At 38.0% G+C, this 25,282-nt stretch overlaps 1 protein-coding gene across 1 annotated transcript in view; it reads right to left on the reverse strand.

Moving 5' to 3' along the window:
• Positions 1–23,847: 23,847 nt before the first annotated feature.
• Positions 23,848–25,282, reverse strand: part of Sema3e (semaphorin 3E) — a 234,502-nt gene continuing 233,067 nt past the window's right edge. Inside the window, exon 17 of the mRNA XM_052173130.1 lies at positions 23,848–24,599. Within this exon, the coding sequence (XP_052029090.1) occupies positions 24,147–24,599 (453 nt within the window). The 3' untranslated portion in view covers positions 23,848–24,146. The remainder of the gene's footprint in view (positions 24,600–25,282) is intronic.

Below are 25,282 nucleotides of genomic sequence, written 5' to 3' on the forward strand. Positions count from 1 at the left end.
AGAAATGTCTGTTATATTTTTGTCAGATCACAGACTCTATCTTAATGAGGTTATCATGTGCCTGAAGGCTATAATAAAATTGTTATGAATTTAGTGAATGAAATACATTTTAGTTGTTTTGTTTTAGTGTGTAGTCATATTTAAGACTAAATAATGAAAACCCAGGATTTCAGGGTTAGAGCAGTGTACTGAGCTAGTCCTTCCTTATATTTCTCTGTTACTTACCTTGGAGTGCACCTGGAGCTTCCTCATGGCCTGGGCAGAACCACAGTTGGTAATCTTCACTGTTGTGAGAGCCAAAAGGAACCAACTGTCACAAATAACCTGACAGTAGAGTCTTGAAGAATCTAGTGATTTTTTTACTTATAATTTACAGCTCTCTAGCAGGGAAATTATTCAGACCAGTATTAATGTCTTGTTTTCTGACCATATGTTTGGGTCATCAGGACTGATTTCAGGGGAAAATCCTTGGTACTTGCTTTCCTCAGTGAGGGAAACATGGTCTTCTTTTTTTTGTTTGTTTGTTTCTTTGTTTTACGATATATTTTTATTTACATTTCAAATGATTTCCCCTTTTCTAGACCCCACTCCCCGAAAGTCCCATCAGCCCCCTTCCCTCCCCCTGTTTTCCCACCTAACCCTTCTCACTTCCCTGTTCTGGTTTTGCCCTATACTGCTTCACTGAGTCTTTCCAGAAAAAAGGGGCCACTCCTCCGTTCTTCTTGTACCTCATTTGATGTGTGGGTTATGTTTTGGGTATTCCAGATTTCTAGGTTAATATCCACATATTACTGAGTGCATACCATAATTCATCTTTTGAGTCTGGGTTACCTCACTTAGTATGATGTTCTCCAGCTCCATCCATTTGCCTAAGAATTTCATGAATTCATTGTTTCTAATGGCTGAATAGTACTCCATTGTGTATATATACCACATTTTTTTGCATCCACTCTTCTGTTGAGGGATACCTGGGTTCTTTCCAGCTTCTGGCAATTATAAATAGGACTGCTATGAACATAGTGGAACATGTATCCTTATTAAATGCTGGGGAATCTTCTGGGTATATGCCCGGGAGTAGCATAGCAGGATCTTCTGGAAGTGAGGTGCCAAGTTTTCTGAGGAACCGCCAGACTGATTTCCAGAGTGGTTGTACCAATTTGCAACCCTACCAGCAGTGGGGCAGTGTTCCTCTTTCTCCACATCCTAGCCAACATCTGCTGTCTCCTGAATTTTTAATCTTAGCCATTCTGACTGATGTAAGGTGAAATCTCAGTGTTGTTTTGATTTGCATTTCCCTAATGACTAATGAAGTTGAGCATTGTTTAAGATGCTTCTCCTCCATCTGAAGTTCTTCAGGTGAAAATTCTTTGTTTAACTCTGTACCCCATTTTTAATAGGGTTATTTGGCTTTCTGGAGTCTAACTTCTTGAGTTCTTTATATATATATTGGATATTAGCCCTCTATCTGATGTAGGGTTGGTGAAGATCTTTTCCCAATTTGTTGGTTGCCAATTTACCATTTTGATGGTGTCCTTTTCCTTACAGAAACTTTGTAATTTTATGAGGTCCCATTTGTCAGTTCTTGATCTTAGAGCATAAGCTATTGGTGTTCTGTTCAGGAACTTTCCCCCTGTACTGATGTCCTCAAGGGTCTTCCCCAGTTTCTTTTCTATTAGCTTCAGAGTGTCTGGCTTCATGTGGAGGTCCTTGATACATTTGGATTTGAGCTTAGTACAAGGAGACAAGGATGGATCAATTTCCATTCTTCTGCATGCTGACCTCCAGTTGACCCAGCACCATTTGTTGAAAAGGCTATCTTTTTTTCCATTGGATGTTTTCAGCCCCTTTGTCGAGGATAAAGTGGCCATAGGTGTGTGGGTTCATTTCTGGATCTTCAATCCTGTTCCATTGATCCACCTGCCTGTCACTGTACCAATACCATGCAGTTTTTTAACACTATTGCTCTGGAGTACTGCTTGAGGTCAGGGATATGATACCCCCAGAATTTCTTTTATTGTTGAGAATAGTTTTAGCTATCCTGGGTTTTTTGTTATTCCAGATGAATTTGAGGATTGCTCTTTCTAACTCTGTGAAGAATTGAGTTGGGATTTTGATGGGTATTGCGTTGAATCTGTATATTGCTTTTGGCAAAATGGCCATTTTAACTATCCTGCCTATCCATGAGCATGGGAGGTTTTTCCATTTTTTGAGGTCTTCTTCCATTTCCTTCTTCATAGTCTTGAAGTTCTTGTCATACAGATCTTTCACATGTTTGGTAAGAGTCACCCCAAGGTACTTTATACTGTTTGTGGCTATTGTGAAGGGGGTCATTCCCTAATTTCTTTCTCAGCCTGCTTATCCTTTGAGTATAGGAAGGCTACTGATTTGCTTGAGTTGATTTTATAACCTGCCACTTTGCTGAAGTTGTAGGAGTTCTCTAGTGGAGTTTTTTGTGTCACTTAGGTAGACTATCATATCAACTGCAAATAATGATAGTTTGACTTCTTCCTTTCCAATTTGTATCCCTTTGACCTCCTTATGTTGTCTAATTGCCCGAGCTAGTACCTCAAGTACAATATTGAAAAGATAAGGAGAAAGGGGGCAGCCCTGTCTAGTCCCTGATTTTAGTGGGATTGCTTCAAGAAACATGGTCTTCTGATCCACAGAAGAATACGAAATTCATGCAACCCTCAACACTAAGACCAATATTATTACAAAATGACTCACATCACTTTCTCCAGTCTGTCAGTGGAATATTAAACATTGATTTGACATGAGCACACCACCTAGTACCCAGAGAGTCACATACTCACAGTGATTGTGATGATTTGGTAAAGGAACATTTGAAAGATATGGTTATTCAGCAAGAATGGGAAAACAAAAAACAAAGAGGCTTTGAGGGTGCCTAGGAATACACACAACCATTGGCTTTCATTTAGAGATAGCCAGTCTGTGTAGAGAATAAAGGTGTGTCTAACCTGGAAAATAGGCCACATGCTGGAAAGACATTCCACAACATAATGATTGCATGCAGAAATATGGATCTATTTGAAACAATCATATAAATAAGACATTCTATTGAAATGGTTAGCAACCTCCAGAGGTGACTAAAATGATAATATGCTCTAATTGGAGTTATAATGAATAGTACTTCCATGTTGGTTCATGACTATGGTCAGTTTTCCCATAGAGTTCTTAAATATTACACCGGGGGACAAAGTTCCATTCAAGCAAACACTCAAACCTCCACCCACCCAAACATACAAGGAGAGGAAATAGTGAGACAGAGAAACAGACTGGCACTCAGAAACATCATACAAGCTCACAGGAAGTGATAGAGAGGGATAAACACACATACAGAGAAACACACATACAGTGAGAGATAAAGACAGAAAGAGAATTACACAGAGATGCACAATTGGAATCAGAAAGAATAAATGTACATATATGTATGCAGAGAGAAAAAACATAGAAATACATATGCACATGTATTAAAGATTTTAAAAACAACACAAACATATCAGAGCATGCACACTTACAACTCCACACACAGGAAAAGAAAACAATAAACAAATTGAAAAGAGAGGAATCATATACCATAATGTAACTGCAATAAAATTTTAATGAAGAGGAAGAAAGAAAGAAAAAGAAAGAAAGAAAGAAAGAAAGAAAGAAAGAAAGAAAGAAAGAAAGAAAGAAAGAAAGAAAGAGAGCAAAGAAGGAAGGAAGGAAGAAAGAATGATTGAAAGAAAGAAATTGTTGCCTCTAAGATTGGCATATGTTAAATCAGGGGTTGCGTATGACCAATTAATTTCACTTTATTACAATGCATCTTTACTGTGTAGTGATAGTAGAAGTATAATTGGGCTATGCGTTTTATTTGTATGGAAACATAGCAAATTCAAGGCAAAAGTCCCTCTCAAAACTATTAATATATCTTAGATGTCTTTATTTCCAAAAGAAGAAGATTGAAAAATATTAGCCCTAAATTTGTCATGTTTAAGTTTTATCTGTATTGTTTATATGTATACACATTTGCACATATGTGGATCTCAAAAACAAATTCAATTTTAACTCTAAGTAACTGGAAAATAATTTACATGCATTCATATCATTGGTAGTAATTTCTTAAGCATATCATTTACCTTTTCAAATTTTGTTGCTGTTACACATAAAGGCTGTGAAAAGTACAGAGAACAATGGTATAAAATAACTTTGAAGCTCATGATTAAAAATTTGGTTATTATCTAATCATTACTTATAATCTACAGTCTGAAATGGCAACTCTAATATAGAATAAACATTCTGTTTTCTTCCCTTGAGATAACTCTGAAAGACTGTCTATCTACCCTATTTATCACAAAATTAACTATGAAGGTGCTTGGTATTCAAACATAACTGTAACGGGTTGTATATGACAAAGGAAGACTGAGTAGGCATGGGTGCAGGAGCTCAGAAATCCTAAGTTTTCTTTCATTATGGCAGCAGACAGGCACAGAGGGTGGTACAACCATTTTCTTCCTCCCCATCTAGACTTCCATCATTTCACACACTTACATTCATGCACAGCGTGTGCACAGTTTTAGGTAAATAAGGATTAATAGCAGCAGCTATTAAAAAAAAAGAAAGCAAAAGACAAAAACAAAATAAAATTTAAAAAACAAAATAAGCAAAAGATGAGTGAATTCTCTCTCCATATAATGCTCCATATAATATAAGCACTGTAAGTGTCTAGGAAACAACCCCTTCAATGAGAAACACTCACTATCCAGAAACAACCTTGAACCAAGACCAAAGGAAGTCACTTCCTAAGACATGTCTTTCACAGGGTTTTTATTTATTGTCTTCTCTCCACTAGGCACAACCTCTTACCCTGAAAATAATGTGTGTGTGTGTGTGTGTGTGTGTGTGTGTGTGTCTGTGTGTGTGTGTGTGTGTGTCTGTGTATGTGTGTGGGAGTATTTGTGTGTGTGTGTGTGTGTGTGTGTGTGTGTATGTTTTGCTGAAGATTCATAGAAGACCCTCTCACAACATGACAGTTTACTTTAATTTTATGAACAAGAACACATTACACTAAGTGATTTTACATCCTGCTATCTGTAGACTAAGAATTATGCAAATACATCTTAGAATGTAAGAACATCTCTATTCTTGTGTTTGTAATGTGTTCATTGGATAAGAATGTAGAGTTAGTCACCTCTGGATGAAAATATAGCTAGTGGTTCAGAAATCATAGATTTAAGAAGGACACATTCAAACACTACATAAACGAAAACACATACATGTGCACACAATCATATATATGTACACATATACATAAATATACACACATATACATAAACATATAAACATATACATAAGCATATACACATATACATAAACATACACATATGTACATATACATACGGAGTGAGCACAATAAACTTAACGAAAAGCAAATTTTCTGATATTTTGTTGACTATCTGAAATTTTCTATATAATTTAAAAAACAACAAAGTATTATTAAATCCACACATGAGATAGAAATAATTTATATAGTATTTTAATTGACATCATTATAAAATATTGTATTCTCAGAGCATTTCAAGCATATTAAAATCTAACTCATGATTGCAAAGATGTGTGCATTTCTTGCTGATGCTGATGTTGTTTATAAAACAGACATATTTCAAGAGATGGTGTCTTTTTAGTAAAATAGTTCTAAAATTAATGTTCTCAGTGTATGAAAATGAAACAACAACCAGGATTTTTTGTACATAGTACAAAAAAATATTTCTTAACTCATGATGAACCAGGGATATGTAAGTAATTCTCAGGAGATAAGATAAGATCACATGTTCCAACAGTGAGGAAAAATGGGCTTTTAATAATAGTCAGCTATTAAAACAATTATTCATTAAAATCAATGAATTCATGAAAATCTTAGGCAAATGAATGGAGCTAGAAACTATCACCCTGAGTGAGGCAATCCAATCACTAAAGAACACAGACGGTATACACTCACTGATAAATGGTTATGAGCCCAGAAGCTTGGAATAACCAAGATACAATTCTCAGACCACATTAAGCTCAAGAAGAAGGAAACCCACCTCAGTGACAAACACAGGCATAAATATAATACAATAGAATTTATGTAATACAATTACATAAATTATAATACAGTAATTTTTTTTTCTAAGTGAAATATTCAAATAAGGGGAGAGATACATCCTCAATTAGACATCACTTCTCATGATATGAAGCTCCCAGTTCCAAGGTTGGGTTACATCTAATTGACTTCTTGGCCACAGAGTTCCTCTGCGAATCTCCAAATGACCCAGGCTATTGCCAAGCAATCCTCAAACCACCCAGGATATTGCTTTCCACAAATTGATGAAAAGTGCCATTGCTGAAGACAACATTTACACAACTCATTGAACTTGGAGAATTCAAGCTGGCATACGACCCTTAGTGCCAGCATCTTAGGTATAGGAAGATACTCTTCATGCAACCAGTTGAGAAAGATAAACAGCAGTCCTGCCACAAATCCTTTGGTATACAATGTTCTCCGGCCTATAAGAAATGTTCCTGCCTTGGTGGCACAATGCTTGTCGGAGTAACCAACCACTATCTGATTTGATTTAAGGCCCACTTCACAAGATAGAACCCATACCTAACATTAGTTGGGTGACCAAGAATCTGAGACCAGATAGCCTGTGAACCTAGAGTAAAAACAAATATTACTGGTCTAAAAAAGTTTACATAGCAGTAAAATGACTCCAAATGATGTTCTGCTATACTCATACATGAGCACCTACTCAGTCATCATCAGAGAAGCTTCCACCTACACAGAAAAGAACAAATACATATATATGTAGCCTGTTTCACAGCAATTATACAGCAATAATGTATCTAGCAAAGTTTAAATAAAATAATTGTTCTTCATATGATTACGTTGTGATTTTCCTCTGGAAAGATATTTTAGAAGATTTCCCATTGAAATCACATTTTATAGGATAAAACTATATCAATGATAAGCATTCAAACATCACATCTAAATTCACATTTTATATATTTATTGATTTTTTTGTTTTTTTATTGAAAATATATTCATCTTTCGTACACTACATTCTGACCACAGTTTTTTCCTCCCTTTACTCCTCCCAGCACCTCCCTTCCCTATTCCCCTCTCCCCCAGATTTATTCCTCCTCTGTTTCTCTTCAGAAAAAAGCAGGCCTCCAAGAGAATACAATGAAATATGCTTTATCCTTTGGAAGTGGGGAAGCTAAATGCTTCTTCTAGCTATTTACCACTACAGTCATCCAGTTAACCACAGGACTTATTCCACACACTTGAGATTTCTTGATTCTCTTTACTTTTTCAATTGCCTTCTACAAACAGTGATGACGTGTCTAGGAAGAGACCTTCAACGAGAGCTTTGGCAATGGCTGTGGGCTGCAATCTGTTCATCGAGGACCAATGATGAAAGTGTGCTCCATTGTGTGTTGTAAAATGTCAACTTGGAACATGCTTTAGTGTCTGCACTTCCCCTTGCCTTGCAGTTATTTAAATAGTTGTTAGGATAAGCCTATTTTCAGACAATTGCCCCAAATATTACTTTCTTATATAGTTTTGTAGCAGAATTTCCAATATCGCCAATCCAATAACTTTTATTTTTTAAATTAATTAAAAATTTTTTAATTTAGCGAGTAACTTTTAATTTTAATGAATGAAATTTTTGCATGACTTAGATTCTGAAATAGTTCATTTTCTAAATTAATAGGAGATGGGAATGGCTGCCTTTGTCCAGTGTTAATAATTTTAATTTAAATTTCCTTTTTTAGCCTGACTTTTTGATAACTCGCCAAATGATTTCTGTAGCAGACTCTGCTGTCTCCATCTGTGGAATCCTTTTCCTCTCTGTCTCCCGTATATAGATTGGATGTTGATATTTCCAATCTCTAGATGTGAGTGTTCATTCAGTCCTAGTGTAGAGTGTTCCCAGAGGATGAAATGTGATTAGAGTGGGGAGCCCATACTAATTTTTACCTGTTTGTGTATAAAAGCAAGTGTTTAAAGACTTTCCTGAGGACAAAACAAATGTCCAGAATAGCACAGAGAAAGTATGGAAAATGTAGCATTGCTCCTGACCATAGCTCAAGTCTTCATGACTCCATGATGGAAGTACCATTTAGCCTGGGAAACTCATCATGTAGACTGGACTACTAAGTAAAATGTAAACAAAGACCTAATCAGCCTGGAAAAATCTCTAAATGTACTGCCTATCCCTTTTGGCTTCTGTAGTTATGCTTCTTGATAACTGTTTTTTGGTAAATAAATTATGGAAACACAGAATATGGGTTTTGTGCTTAAAATCTTGCCCTAAGAAAGGCTGGGTCCCACAATGGGATCCTAAACAGTCAGCATAGTTTCCAAATGGCAAAAAAAAAAAAAAAAGACTTTTTGTCTTAAACCTGTGCCCAAACAGTCTTCTCTGGTTGATACCCAACAATAGAAATAACCTGATCCTTTGAAAATACTGCTATGCCAATTCACCCTGGAATTTTCTTCCTCTCATGCCCAGCCATGGATGAGAATAAATATTGTCTATACTTTTAAAAAACTTCTTCTTGTATTTGTGTCAAAATTCCGTGATCACCCTCTAGATAACCAATTATTGGTTAATGGCTCATCCATTATCTGTGTGTTCACTCATTCTTTTATCCATCACAAGCAATACACTCTCTGTCTTTACCTTGGACCCATGGGTAAATAAACTGAGAGCTCTATAGACTGCTATAATGAATGCAATTCTCATTGATTGCTGTTGTACTCAAATGTTTTGTTCATTCATTTAAAAAATTTTATGTTAAGTTTAAATCGATAGGATAGGACTGTGTGTCCTTTATCTGAGAATGAAATATTTGATGCTCTGTGCTTTCGGCTCATGCTGGGTCTTCTCTTTTAAAAGGTCATTTGATTTGAAAAGAGTATTTGTGTTATAATCTATAATTAGACGGATTATATAATAGACTTGTTCTTGAACTTTGGGTCAATGATTCTTTTAATAATTAATAAATCCATGCAGACCTTGCTCCAGAATAAAAATTAATTATAATTTCAGAATATTCATGTATCACTTCATGACAATTATGGCCCAATAAATTCATTTATTCATGATATAATTAGTGATTTAGTGTCTACGACCAATGGCTATGCTAAGTCCAGGGACAAAGAAGAACAAAGCATTGTTGCTGCTATGAAACTTTCCCAAAAAGAGCAGTGGCCACATGCAAAGCTTGACTATGGAGGAACTGGTGGGTCATGCTGTAGTGCAGTCTTACTTGCTTGGGGAGAGGTCACAATGTGGTGGTATGAATGAAAATGACCCCTTCACACTCATAGAGAGTGGCAAGATTGGAGGTATGGCCTTGTTAGATGAAGTGTGTAACTGGGTTGGGCTTTGAGGTTTCAGAAGCTCAACCCAGGCCCAGTGTCACTCTCTCTGCCAATCCAGATGCAGAACTCTTTGTGACCTCTCCAGGATGCTGCTGTGTTTAGCAACATTATAATAATGGAACAGACCTCTACATTTTAATCCAGCCCAACCGAATGTTTTTTAAAAATTTTATAAATACTTCATACGAGTTTCCATGGTCATGGCATCTCTTCATAGCAATAAAACCCTAAGACAGGTGGGTGGGAAAGTTTGTGGTAAGGACACAGGAAAGATTACACAGACAAAAGAACTAGAAATAAGGATGAGAAGTGTGGTAAAGGGGTTGTAGAATGGAATAAATATAGACATACGTAAAGGTGAAAGCAAGTTTTGGGGTTTGGACTTTATATCCACAGCATTGAAGTTATTTCATAGTCTCAGAGAAAGGTGAGACAGGACCTAGTTTGTGCTCTAAAATGATGACTTCTGCTGTGGATACAGAATTAATGAGAAAAGACCAAAGATGGGAGCTGTTACCGAAATTCAGGAAGGCATGGTCTAACAGAAAAGAAATCATAAAGATGGTGATGCACAGGGGATCTCTGAGATTTCCTGTTCTTTTGTGTAAATGTCCATGTGTAACTTCTATCCTGTAGTCTGGAATCTATAAATAACATCAGTTTCCTCACTTGGTACTTCATTAGGTAACTAAGGATAACTACCTCAAAGGGGTTTCAATTTATTGTATAAGAATAAATGTGGCAAGTTTGCAAAATACACATAGCCTGGCTAAAAGTTACTTGTGAGTATAAAATATTTGTTGTTTTGACTATTGCTTTTGTTTTTAATATTCTTCCCCCAATTCTACCTTAACTTTACCTAATCTTGAGTTTTTCAAGAAATATACTGTGAAGTTGTGGGAACTTACCTATCGTCTGGCTCTTGGGGCTTACTTATAATCTTAGCACTTGAAAGGAAGAAGTAAAAGAATCAGAAGTTCAAGAGATAATACATCACAATTCCAGCAGAACTCTAGCTCCTTGGGTACAGGGCACACCAGTCAGAAGGACAGGTGAATAGCCTGTGGTGGTTTGAATATGCTTGGCCCACAGGGAGTGGTACTGTTAGGAGGTGTGGCCTTGTAAGAAGAAGTGTGTCACTGTTGGGGTAGGCTTTGGAGGTCTCCTCATATCGCCAAGTACTACCCACTGTAGAAGAGAGATTCTTACTAGCTGCCTGAGGATGCCAATCTCTCTTGGGTGCCTTCAAATCAAGATGCAGAACTCTCAGATCCTTCTCCAATATCATGCCTGCCTGCATGTTGCCATGCTTCCTGCTATAATTATAATGGACTAAACCTCTGAAATTGTAAGCCAGCCCCAATTAAATGTATAACTTTTTAAGAGTTGCCTTGGTCATGGTGTCTCTTTATAGCAATGGAAAACCTAAGACAGAGCCCCTGCCAGCTGAACTGCCCCACTTCCTAGACTTGGTTCTCATAGACCCATTTCACCCCACCCCACACACCTTCCTTTCCCCATAGCTGCACTCCTGCTGATGATTCCAGCAGACTCCTGCTGGTGCAGGCCATACCAGTCAGAACAAACACCCATGCTTTAGCAAATCCAAGCTAGTTGCTGGAAGTCAAGCTCCCAAGTTAGTTAGAAATTACTTAATGCATCAGAGGTCAAGCGAGCCACCAGGAATCCAGACCACAATGAACAGAAGACCAAAAAGGGAATAGAAAACAAGGAACAAAACACACACCCAATGAAGGCAAATTGAGAATTCAGCATCTAAACCTATAATCATTGCAAACCTAGATGCCTAAACACCAATAAGAACATAATCAACAATATCCAGGGCAGAACAGCACCTCCAGAGCCCAACTATCCTATAACAGCAAGATCTGAGTATTTCAATCTTTTTTAAATCTTGTTTTGTTGTTGTTTGTTTATTATTATTATTATTATTATTGTTTATTTTTCTTTTATTCCCTCCAGATTTTATTTTCCTCCTGGTCCACCCTTTGACTGTTCCACATCCCTTACTTCCGCCCCATGCCCCTGTCTCCATGAAGATGTCCCCACCCCACTCTAACCCCACAAGATCTCTAAATTCTCTGTGGCCTCCAGTCTCTTGAGGGTTAGGTACATCTTCTCTGACTGAACCCAGACCCAGCAGTCCTCTGGCCCCTCTGTGTTGGGGGTCTCATATCAGCTGGTATATGCTGTCTGGTTGGGGATTCAATGTCTGGGAGATCTCTGGGTTGAGACTGCTGTTCCTCCTACAGGATCACCCTCCTTCTCAGCTTCTTCCAGCTTTTCCCTAATGCAACCACAGAGGTCAGCAGCTTCTGTCCATTTGTTCAGTGCAGAAAACAGCTTTATGAAGATAATAGAGGCCCTTAAAGAGGAAATTTCTTAAAATCCCTTAAAGAAATTGAAGAAAAGAAAAACAAAAAATTGGAGGGAATCAATAAATCCATTAAAAAGTTCAAAGAAAGCCAAGAAAAATAAAACAAGTGAAGAAAACTGTCAAAGACCTGAAAATGAAAACAAAACAATAAAGAAAACATAAACCGAGAGAATTCTGAAAATGGAAAATCTATGTAAGCAAGCAGGAATTACAGATGCAGCCATCACCAGCAGAATACAGACCTGGAAGAAAGAATCCTAGGGATTGAATATAGGATAGAAGAAATAAATTCACTGGTCAAAGAAAATGTTAAATCTAAAAAATTTCTAGCATAAAGCATTAAGGAAACCTGGTACCCTATGTTAAAAAAAACAAGTCTATGAATAATAGGAATATAAGGAGAAGAATCCCAGCTCAAGAACACATAAAATATGTTCAACAAAATCATAAAAGAGATTTTTTTCTATCTTAAAGAAGGATATGCTTATAATGGTTACAAGTAGCTTAAAGAACAACAAATAGATTAGACCATAAAGAAAAAGTCCCAGGCCATATAATAATCAAAACACTGAACATACAGAACAAAGAGGGATATTAAAAGTTGCTAGGGGAAAAGGTCAAATAACATATAAAGGCAGGCCTATTAGAATTAGACCTGGCTTTTCAATGGAGACTCTAAATGCCAGAAAAGCTTGAAGAGTTGTGTCTTGTAGACTCTAAGAGACTACTATACCTAGCAGTAAGCAAAGACTACTAAACCTAGAAACACATTCCATCACCATAGATGGAAAAGAATTAATGACAAAGGTCAAATTAAACAATATCTATCCACAATTCCAACCCTATAAAAAGTATTAGAAAGAAACCTCCAACCCAAGAAGCTTAACTACTTCCACAAATTTCAGACAATAAATAATTTCAAACCATCAAATCCCGAAGAAGGAACACACACACACACACACACATACCAACCAACACAAGCACCACAAGCACCACCACCATCGCTACCACCAAAACCACCACTACTGCCAAAACGACCACTTAAAAATTAATTAGAATTAGAATTAGAAATTAACAACCATTGGTCATCAATATATCTCAATATCAATGGACTCAACTCCCCCCCCCAAAAAAGTAGAAGCTAACAGAAATGGATATGAAAAGAGGATTCGTTGTTCTGCTACAGTCAGGAAATACACCTAAACATCAAAGATAGACATTACCTCAGAGTAAAGGGTTAGAAAATAGTTTTCCAAGAAAATAGACCCAAGAAACAGGCTGGTATAACCATATCAATATCCAACAAAGCAGACTTCAAACAAAAATTGATCAAAAGAAATTGAGAAGGACATTGCATATTATCAAAGGGAAAATCCACCAAGATGACACTTCAATTCTTAGCATCTATGGCATCAAAGCAAAAACACCAACATTTGTAAGAGAAAAATTACTAAAAGTTAAATCACATATCAGATTTCACACATTAATTCTGGGAGACTTCAGTACCTGAATCTTATCAATAGACAAGTAATCCAGAAAAAAATCAGAGAAATAATGGTGCTAACAAATATGAATCAAATGAACCTTACATATCAACAGAACATTTCACCCAAACACAAAAAGAATATACCTTCTTAGCACCTCAAAGAACATCTTCAAAAAATTAACCCATCCTTGATCACAAATCAAGTCTTAACAAATACAAGAAAAGTGAAATAACCCTTTGTATCCCATCAGTTCATGATGGAATAAAGATGGACTTCAACAGGAAAAACAACAGAAAGCCTACAAACTCATAGAAATTGAACAAACTCTCTGCTCAATGACTACTTGGTCAAGGAAGAAATAAATTAAAAATCTCTTAGAATTTAATAAAAATGAATGCAGAACATATCCAAATTTATTGGACACAATAAAAGCAGTGCTAAGAGAAAAGTTCATAGCTAAGAGGAAAGTTCCAAGTATCATCATAAAGAAATTCATGCGATCTCATAGTAGCAATGTAGCAGCACAACTGAAAGCTCTAGAACAAAAAAGAAGGAACACAACCAAGAAGAGAAGGCAAGAAATAATCAAACACAAGCCTGAAATCTACAAAATAGAAATAAAGAAAAAAACACAAAGACTTATTGAAACAAAGAATTTGTTCTTTGAAAAGATCAGTAGAATAGACAAACTCTTCGCCAAACTAATTAAAATACAGGGAGAAAATATTCAAATTAACAAATTCAAAAATGAAAAGATGAACATAACAACAAACACTAAGGAAATACAAAGAACCATTAGATCACATTTCAAAAATCTCTACTCCACAATAATGGCAAATCTAAGAGAAATAGAAATTTTTCTTGATAGATAACATTTGTCAAAATCAAATCAAAATTATGTAAAAATTTAAATAGACGTATAACCCTTATGGAAATACAACCAATCATTAACAGTATCACAAAGGCCAGGGACAAATGTTTTTAGTGCAGAATTTAACCAGATTTTCAAAGAAGACCTAATACCAATATTCTTCAAACTATTGCACAAAATAGAAATGGGAAAAAACATACCCAAAGGACACTCCATCCTACTCAAAGACAATTGATGTTCATAGAGCAGCTTTCTTCAAAATAGCTAGAAATTGGAAACAACTTAAATGTTCCCCAGCCAAAGAGTGGGTAAAGAAAATGTGGTACATTTATATACAACGGAGTATTACTCAGCTGTTAAAAACAGAAATATAAAATTCTCAGGCAAGTTGATAAAGCAAGAAAATTACTCTGAGATAACCCAGTCCTAGAACATGGTATATAACTTACTTATACGTGGCTATCATCCAAAAAGTAAAAACTAGTCATGCTAGAGTCCACAGACCTAGAGGGGCAAGGCGACAGAGGGCTTAAAGGGGACTCAAGCATCTCTTTGGAAAGGGAAAGCAGAACAGATTTCAAAGGTGGACTGGAACCAATAGGGTTAGGAACAGGAGGGATCAGATGTGGAGGGAGAGGAAATGACTAGAATTGGGGGGCATTTGGGCAGTAAGGTGGAAACTTAATGCAATGGAAAATCTATTGGAGTCTATGAGAGTAGTCCTAGCAAAGTCTCATTGTAATGGGGGACACAAGGCCTGAGCTGGCCATCTTTTATAACCAGGCAAGGCCTTAAATGAAGGTATTAGAGCACCAACCCCAGCCACAACCCCCCTTTTTTTGAACAGTTAGTTGCTTTTGCTAACTACATAACTACATTTTTATCTTTTTTTTAGATATATTCTTTAATTTCAAATGTTGTCCCCTTTCCTGCTTCCCCGCTCCCCCAAATTCCCTAACCCATCCTCCCTCCCCCTGCTCACCAATCCACCTTCTCCCACTTCCCTGTTCTGGCATTCCCCTGTACTGGAGCATTGATCTAGTCAATCCCACCTGCAGAGTAAGCTGTGACTGGTGCCTAGTAGAATTTTCATTTTTCTTTTTTCTTTATTTATTAATCATTCCATTCATTTACATTTCAAATGATATCCCACTTCCTGGTTACCCATCCACCAAGCCCCCATCCCACATCTAGCACCCCTCCATCCCTTTGTATGAGAGTACTCCCCAACCCACCCACATTCTCCAGCCCTTAGTCTAGTATCCCCTTACTCTGGGGCATCAAACCTCCCCAGGGCCAAACACCTCCCCTCCCATTGCTGTCAGGCAAGGCCATCTTCTTCTACATATTTATATGGAACCATGGATCCTTCCTGGAATATTCCTTTGTTGATGGTCTAGACTTTGGGAGAACTGGGTGGTCAAGCCAGCCTATGTTGTTCTTCCAATGGGTTTGCAAGTCCCTCTGCTCCTCCAGTCCTTCCCCCAGCTCCCCAACAAAGTATACTGAGTTTAGACTTATGTTCCATGTGTCCGCCTCTGCTTTGTTCAGTTGCTGGTCAGACCTCCCAAGAAACTGCCACACTTGATTCCTGTCAGAAAGCACCTCTTGACCATGGCAACAGTGTTGGGTTTGGTGTCGCAGACATGATGTATCCCTCAGAGAGACTTCATCCAGCAACTAACCAGAGCAGAGGAAACTCCTACAGCTAAACATTAGGTGAAGCTTGGGGAATCCCCTTGAGAAGGAGGAGGGAGGATCGGAGGAACCAGAAGGGTCATGGACTGAAGCAGAAACTTCTGGTTTGAAAAATCTGTTGTCGATTTCTGTTTGTATTTCTGCTGCCTCAAGAGGGGTGTCTGTACTTAGGTGAGTTCAGATGAAATCTTAATAGGTCAGATAAGGCTAGAGCCTGTGATTGGGCAGTGGAAGGAAAAGGTGGAGCTGAAAGCTTTAGAGAGGGGAAAGAGGAAGAAGAAAGATAGAACAGCCAGAGGATGGAAGAAGATTGAGGAAGAAGAAGATGAGCAGAACCACATGGCCTGAAGGAGCCATAGGTAACTAGAGATTCCATAGATGTGCAATGATATAGGGTGCATTTGCCCAATCTAGGTGTGCAGCTTATATTTATATCAATTGAGGTTTGTGTTCTTTGCCCGGGCATTTTATGACTAGGATTTATTGTTATAAATCTGTCTGGTATATTACATGACTGTAGTGTTATAATTTTACAGGGGTAAGGGGATCTGATCTCAGCAAGGGGTAGCTGGTTTTCCTCAGGCTGGCCACAGGGTTTGGATGGCCTGGGAAGTGGGAGCAGCTTGACAACAGGCTGGCCTAGATAGCCGCTTGGGCCAGGCCATGGGGGTGGGTCAGACCACCGATGCCAGTGCCTAGCAAGATGGATTTAGCATGGTTCATTTTTTAAAACTACATGCTGCAGAAGGTGCCATTATGTGTTTGCTACAAGACTGAACTAATGATACCCTGACAATGAAGATTGGACTCGCCCCTAAAGAACTATTTCTAAGCAGGTCTACTTCCCCATGTCCTAATAACTTTTCTCTTCCACTACCTCTGCTGGGTGGTGGGCTAGAGGAGAGGTTGAACACTTATTAAAGTAAGTTGGAAAAAAATTTATGCCCATAATGGACATCAGAAGAACACAATGCGCATAGTCAACTGACAGGTACTCATGGAAACTTGCAGAGACCAGGGAGCCTAAAGGGTCTAGAGGTCCTAGATTCTCTGCATGTGTGGTATGGTTAAGAAGCTTGGTGTTCTTATAGAAATGTCAGCACTCGGAGCAGAGGCTGTTCCTGACTCTTCTGTCCATTGACAGGAACCCTTTCCTCCTACTGTGGTGCCTTGTCCAGACTTGATATTGTAGAATGTGTCTGGTTTTATTGTAGCTCATTATAGCATGTTTGTTTGATCTCTCAGGGAGTCCTACTCTTCTATAAGGGGTAGAAAATAGATCTGGGGGAGAGGTGAGGCAGGACACCGTGGGAGATGGGAGGGAGGGAAACTGTGGTTGGGATATAATATATGAGAGAAGAATAAAAGAGATTACATCAAGACTTTGAGACTAGCCTGGACTACATAAAGCCCTTCTCCTGTTGCCATCACCTAGGATGGTAGGTATCTACCCTCTTGCTTCTGCATATTGATACCAAAAAATTCACATTTATTTTAAAATGATTGTCTCTTGTTCACACCATGGTTGAAAATTAGTTGTCTAAGTGGTGTGGCCTATCTTTATGGTCTCTATTATAAACTATTGTTCTATCTATGTCGATGCTTCAATGGCAATACCATGCAATTTTGTAGACTATTGCTTTGTGATGTGTGTTGAATTAAGTAATGTAATGTTTTCTGCTCTACCCTTCTTGGTTCAAAATTCTTTTAGCCACAAGGAGTATGATTATATTTATTTATTGTCAACTTAACAGGACCTAGAGTTGCCTTGGAGACAAGACTCCTAACAGCTGTGGGAATTTATTAAAATTAGATAAGCCTAATGTGAGGGTTATCTTGAGTTTCATAGCTCCACAGACTTTCACAGCCCTAGCAGTGCATTGAATTTACACCTAATCTGGCATGGTGCAGGACACAACACAAAGATGCCCAGCTGGGTTGCGGGTCTCAGCTTAATGCTAGGGTAGGTATAGAATCCTTTCACCAAGGACTGGCCTAGTGATACAGTCTTGCAGAAGGTTGGGGGATGGTTAACGATGAAAGCACCTTGTCTAAGAAGTCTGATGTGAGACTGAGCTACAGCTGAATCTCACAGCCATAGGAGTGTGCCCTGTCTTGAAAGGAGGGTGATTTTGTGTCTGTCTCCTCCAGGGCTAGAGTTGACTTGGTTGAAATCCAGGTGTTTCTTCTTTGTTCACATTTCTTTTAATTTCAATGTAGGTCTAAAGAGTCTGCCTGTGAATTCTGGTCTAAAAACCAGACCCTATAGTTTCTACTGGATACTGGGTCTCATTTGCCTGCCGTGACAAAGAGGTGCCTGGTTTCATATAGTGCTACCTAGAAAAAATGGGAGTCCTGCCTTCTTGCGTTGCTGAAGGTTGGAGGGGAGCCAGTGAAAATCTTTGAAGACATATCTTCTGACTGTGTGAGGGGTTGTGTGTGTGTGTGTGTGTGTGTGTGTGTGTGAGAGAGAGAGAGAGAGAGAGAGAGAGAGAGAGAGAGAGAGAGAGATCCTGATTGCTATTTCCCCTTCCTTCACTTCAACCAATCTCTGTCCCCGTTTTACCTGCCTTGACCTCTAAATTTGTGTCACTCTTTCTCTGTTTCTTACAAAAAAAAAAAAAAAAAGGCTCCCAGGGCTATCCACCAAATATGCCCTAACAAGTTACAATTGGACTAGGTGCAAACACTCATATCACCAATACACAAGCAACCCAGTAGGAGAAAAAGGGTCCCAAGAGTATGTGAGTCAGAAACACTCACCTATTCCCACTGTTGGGAGTCCTCCAAGGACACCAAGCTCCATAAGGTACTGAAATTGCTTTATGTACAGTGAAAGATTATTGGGAGGTTCCAGTCTGGACCTTGATCTACATTTGACCTTATTATTCTGAATCCATAAGATAGATGAGTCCTTGCCCACATTTGTCCAAGGCCTTGGGTTAGATCCCATATATCAGAAGCAAAACTAACAAAAACATACATTTAAACAAAAACTCTTGTTTAATTAACATAACCTTTCCTTTTTACTAAAGACATTGTATACATTGAGCAGTTTAGATGGTCTCAAGTGCTACACAGAAAATAGTAAGCCTTGGATGACACACAGAAAGATGAATGTTTCAAGCCTAAAGTCCACAAGTAACAGGACCCACGTTGAAGATTCTACAAAACTGATTAACTGGCTCTAGAATGTCCATGTGGTGGAGAATGAAAATGTTGCAGCCTGAAACCAAATTACTTTGGAGTATCTTTAGCCCTTTGATAGCTAGCTACTCATTGACTGTATATCTGACTCAGATATTTGTGGCTATAAGGTGAATTCTTTTGGAGTATATTAACAGACTGCTACTTTTCACTCAGCTAAAAGCTAGTAAGAATGCCATCAAACCATATCTGAAATGCACAGCTCACATGTCCCTACTTGTCTGTCATTTGCCAGCCGGTTCTTTCCACCAATATATTTGATGAAGGCTTGATTCATTGCTTTCTGTTGTTTTCTTACTATAAAAACTTTGTGAATCTGTGACTATCTTGGAACAAGGTACTTGTAGTAACCTAAATCTCTGTTCCAAGTCAGTGGTCACTCCTATCTGGTTCCAGGATAAACTCTCTCCTATTCCCTTAGAGATGATAGCTATATGTTTACATACTCAAGGTATGCACTTACACCACGGCAGAGCCACATGATTTTCCAGCTATTCCTGAATTTGGCACCAAATTCTTTTTAAACATTGTGCATACCAATAGCATAAAATTTGACCACAAAACAAAAGTCTCAGTTAGAGATTCTTTTAATTTGAATCTTCTTTTAAACAATCTCTCCCTACTCTAAAATATGCAGTGGGAAAGGCAGAAGTTTGGAAACATTAAAAGAGAACTTGAGGCTTGTAATAACCTCCTGCCACCCAACTCCCAAATGATTGCTATTTGGGGCCATGCTCATTTTTCAACTCCTGTCTGGAGAAAAGAATGCTGAAAGGTTTATTCCCCACCCCTGCCCCCACCCCCACCCCCCCACCCCTGATGTTTCTAGAAAACTAGCATGGTCTAAATAAACTCTGCTATAAAGGGAGATTAATAATATTTTCCCTTCTCGGAAAAATTGACAACATTTTCTCAGAAAGAACATTGAATTCTTCTCTAAGTTAAAGAAAGCCCTTCAGCTGGCCATCAGAACCCACATCAGGCTGGATGCAGGAAATATGTTCATCTGGGAAAAGAGGAAGGAGGGAGAGGAGGGAGGGAGAGGAAGAAGAGGGCGGGAGGGAGAAGAGGGGAGGAAGAGGAGGAAATAGGGGAGGGAGAAGAGGGAGAGGAGAGGAGGGAGGAAGGGAGGGAGAGGAGAGATGAGGAGGGAGAGGAGGGAGGGAGAGGAGAGGAGGGAGGAAAGGAAGGAGGGAGAGGAGGGAGAGGAGGGGAGAGGAGGGGAGAGGAGGGAGAGGAGGGAGGGAAGAAGAGGGAGGAAAGGAGACAAGGAAGGGAGGGAGGAAAAATTAAGTGATGGCTGCAGGGTGGAAGAGAGTGAGGGGGAAAAGGAAAAAGGAAAGAAAGGAAGAAGGGAGGGAAGCAGGTAAACAGGAAGAGAGGAGAGAGGGGAGGAGGGAGAGGATGGAGGAAGGCAGGGAGGGTAGAAGAAAGAGGAGAGAAAATACTTCTCAGATAGCACTTAATGCTCTGGAGAATATTTATTTCTTTTTCATCTAAGCCAAATGAAATAGAAATTCCATTTAATAATACAGACTTTGTGTAGTGTTGGTGGAGGCTCTACATGACAGTCAAGGAGACACACAGTCACTGGTCCCTTGCAGCCCACTCCTAGGTAAGAACGAGTCGCGGAACTTATAATCAATGGAAAAAAACAACATGGCACATGCTTTACAGACTCCGTGAAAGAGACAAAAGACACTGTGGAGACAAAGATACTCCAGTACTGTGCTCTAGCTCAGAGCTAAACCATTTTATGTATAATGAAAGTCTTCCAAGACAATAAGATAACAAAACAGCAGTTGAAATAATATGCTACAACAAGCAAAAGAGAGTTCATAAGGAATATAGCAATTGTATTTGACCCAAATTAGCAATTATTGGCCTGGAAAATGAGCAGTATATTTAGAAGGAAGCAGTGACTGGTTTTCATCACAAGAGCGTGATGTTTACCTGGGTTATAAAGTATCTATATCACATTAAATACTCCATATTCTCTGAAGGCTAAAGCTATCATTTTTAAGGACAACAACTGCTGCTTCTCTCATGCTTCAGACTAACATCCAGAATGATTTGTCATATTGTACAAATTTTACAAATATCCATAATTTCTATGAAATTTACAAAACCTTACACCCGACAACAATTGCTAGATACTCAGTAAAATGTCCTACTGATTTAGTCAATTGTGGAAAGGAAGACACTTAGCATAATGTTACCATATATTATGTGCATTGAAATCTACAAAGCAAGTGTAGACTTTTCGTTCCCTGCTCTGAATTTATTAGGATTTATTTCTGTTTTCTTTCCTGTTTCTCGATGTTGAAAATTTCTCCCTGCAATATTAGAATTTAATACAAAAGAAGAAAGACTTCCCAAGTAATGGCATCTTTGTAAGTGTGTGGTTCCTCACGTGCCTGGATCTGAAGCTAGGAAGTTTGCATCATGTTGAGGGAGAGGCTCCTTGTTTTAGATGACACCATGGGCCCTGGAGAAGTAGGAGACTAGTTCCACAGAAGGGCATCTTTGGAACAAGGATGGGAGGCTAGGGTCTTGGGTCAGCTATGTGTTTTGAGGACATATTTTGTTTTCCAAGGTCATGTCTAGATATCTCAAGGTGAGCTCTTACCTTCTTTTACAGTCCTACAGATACCTGAGCTCATGGTGGAATCATCATTACTTTTTTCAAAAGAACTCTTTTCAAAGGAGAGTCCTGGATTCTAACCCCAGGCCTGACAAAAGACTAGTGATGCTCATGTAGCAGGCCTCAAGTTTTAAGAACAGTTTTGTTTCTGTAGATTTCTATTCTGTTGGTTTGAAATTTGAAAGGGGTTACACTTTGAAAGGGGTAGACTCTTGAAGGTCTACATGCAAGGGTGGTGAGGGGAAAGAGGGTCACTGGTACAACAGTTAAATCCTTGGAACCTGACTGTGTGTTCTCTCTGTCTCTCTGTCTCAGTGTCTCTGTGTCTGCCTTTCTGTGTCTGTTCCTAGTTGTCTTACCATAAATGGGTGTGTAGGAGGATGTATAATACATGACAATACGTACATATAAATACATATTTATATATATATATATATATGTATATAATTTAGTGCTCTCCCTAAATTTGGACCCAAGCCCTCCAAATTTTATCACATTTCATTTGTATTTATTAAATGATTAATTTATTAAATGATTAAAATGTTAAAAAAAAAGTCCTTGAATTCTCCTTAGCTAGATCATTTTCCTCTTTACCCACTTGTCAGTGAATTAAGGTTAAAATGCACTCATGGATGTCTGTCTGATTTCTTCTTCTTTTTATTTTTTAACTTTATTTTCTTTTATTTTACTTCATTTATTAAGGTAAAATTCTCCCCTTACCTGTAATTTGCTATGTGGAAGGATCATTTCCCCCTTTGTGTTCATATACTACAGTATTCTTAAAGCTTTGGATATTTCCCTTTGCCAATTACTATTGGTAGACAGCAATGACTCACAGTGGATTGTACAGTCAATAACATGTGGACTTTCAGAGGATGTCAATTTTCTCTTTATTCTTATCAGGTAGATGTTTTAGAAAGTCTGGACTTTAAAATTTCCAAAATTTTAAAATTTTAATATTGTGGAATATTTATGTACTCATTAATCTCAGACTGAAAACGAAATCCATTGGAAGTTTCAACACTTAATATTTTTAATTATACAGCATACTGAGATAGCTGACATAGTTAAATTTAAGTCTGAATAAGTATCCATAATTGTTTTTATGTGCATGATACTTGATTTACTCTTACCTAACTGAAAAGTCTCATAAAGCTCACATTTGAAAAAGGATGCTGCCAGCCCTTAAAAATACAAAGAGGAAAGATATCAAGAAATTAACATTCTGAAAAATAAAAATATTGGTAATATTCAAAAAACAAAGATAATGATTCTCTGAAGATGTCAGTAGTAAAATGAATCCAAGAAGTAGATGTAAAATGGGAAGATTTCATTTCTGAGAGAGAATGCTTTGATAATTCCTTTACAGGTAAACCATTTTTCCAGAGTGTCTTGTCTCAGAAGGACAGATAAAGGGTACATTTTACTATTTCAAATGCTGTTAACATCTTCATTGTGTCGTGAAGTTATGAATTACACACAAGCATGCTGTTTCCATATTAAATTATTATATAAAATTATTTTTAATTGCATTTTCTGAAAAATGAACTAGATGTATCTACTCACATGTTTTGTTTTCAAGTCTTTGCAGGGTAATTATGGAAACAGCATTGAGAGAGACAATGCCTGCTTCTACCACAAGAGGGAAGCACAGACCTTTTTAACAAAATTCTACTTTCCTTTTGTTTGAAAATATTTAAAAAGATCTTTCTGAGAGGCTTTCTCCTTCCTTCCTTCCTTCCACACTGAAGTGAAATTTAAAGGATATGTGTAGTTTATTAAACAGAAATATTTTAAACATAGTTTACTGAGTGTTTCACAAAGAGAAAAAGCCTCAGAACGGATGGGTCGCAGGTTTCTTGTACAGTTTATAGCAACCACAACACAGCTACATAAAACTTATGGCTTAAAAAAAAATCAACAATTGATCAGAAAGTTCACGTGAGAATTCTACAGTATCTAATATTCTATATATTTTACCTCATGACTGCAAAGAGAAAAACAAAATAAAACAAAACAAAACCTCCAGAAAGAGTTTTACATTTTTCTCGATTATGAAAAAAACCTATAACCTCTTCTTTAATATTATAATTATAATACATATCCCGATGGCAAAATAATTTCCCTGAAAAGCAAGCTCAAAATTACAGCCCCAATCATATATTGATAAATACGTGAAGCCTTTAAAGCAATACACTCATTTAAGTACTAGTACTGTGAGAGAGACGTTTGTATAGTCAGATGAGTATGCAGAATAACTTAAAACACCTTTCGCGCCTCTCAGTACTACAGAAAGTTCTTTGAAGTAATGGAAAGACTTTGCATGCTTTCAGTCTTTTTTTTTCCCCCCTTTAAAAAAATGTTTCCGTCCTAGGTTCCTCGGCAGCCGGCAGAGGGCGCCCTCAGGAGAGCAGCGTGTGCCTGGGCAGGCGGAAGTGCTCAGCTTTGGAGCGAAGCCTCTTTTCCTGGGGGTTGGCATACTTCCACTTGGAGGGAGACATTTTAAGCTTTTTCCTCTTCTTATCTGTACACCACACCTTTTCGCAGTATTCTTCCACTCTCTGGAAGTTGCTGTAGCCAATCAGCTGCAAGAACTCCTTGTACCAGGGTTTTGTCCCCTGAGACATACCAGTTAAGGGAGGGCAGGGCATCTTGTGATGTCTTTCCTCTTCGTGGTCCTTGAGAAACATCCCTTCCACTTTATGCTCTTCGACCACCTCCAAGGTGATTTTACGCACAGTATGGACAAAACTGTGCTCTACCGTCTGGCAAAAATAGGTCCCTGCATCTGACTTGCGTACTCTGAGGAAGAGCAAGCCCAAGTCCATCTTGACAACTCTGTCATCGGTCTTCACCTGAAAAACAGAATCAAACGAACAAATAAGTAAATAGCAATGAGTATCGTATAGTCCAGAAAGCATCAACCTGGCTTCCTTCCCATTACATATTCTTTCTCTTTCATGATCACACCATACAATAATGGTGGTCTACAAATGTACCAAGTAATTAAATGAACCCTGCACTTATTTAAATTGGAAACTACATTTATTGATGATAGTGAGGTCATTTCCCACCAATACATTAAGTAGGCAAGAGCATGATCGAGAGAGACCTTTTTCCCTAATGAAATCTCATTAAAGGGGAGAAAAACAATCGTATCAGCACAACAGGCTACATTAAAGTGGAGTGAAGATTTGCCATACATCATATACATATACAAATACACATACACATACACATACACATATACATATACATATATGTCTCAACAGACAGAGCCAATAGCAGTTCCTAGGTTCCTCCATGGGATTCTACATTTGCTGTCATCATGACAGAATGCTTCTGCAGGGCTGTTTAAATGATGGGACTCTTTCATTGATTGCCTCTTATAAGCCACCCACAAAAATATTTCATCGAACATCATGATTTCCTTGTTAAGACTTTCCTTTTTAATTACTTTTGAAAGCAAATGAAATCCAAATTCCATTGGAAAGGAACCTATAGCTTAGGGCAAGTTTTTGTTTGTTTGTTTGTTTTG

This window comes from Apodemus sylvaticus, chromosome 2 (assembly GCF_947179515.1).
Source record: "Apodemus sylvaticus chromosome 2, mApoSyl1.1, whole genome shotgun sequence".
NCBI classification, from domain to species: Eukaryota; Metazoa; Chordata; class Mammalia; order Rodentia; family Muridae; genus Apodemus; species Apodemus sylvaticus.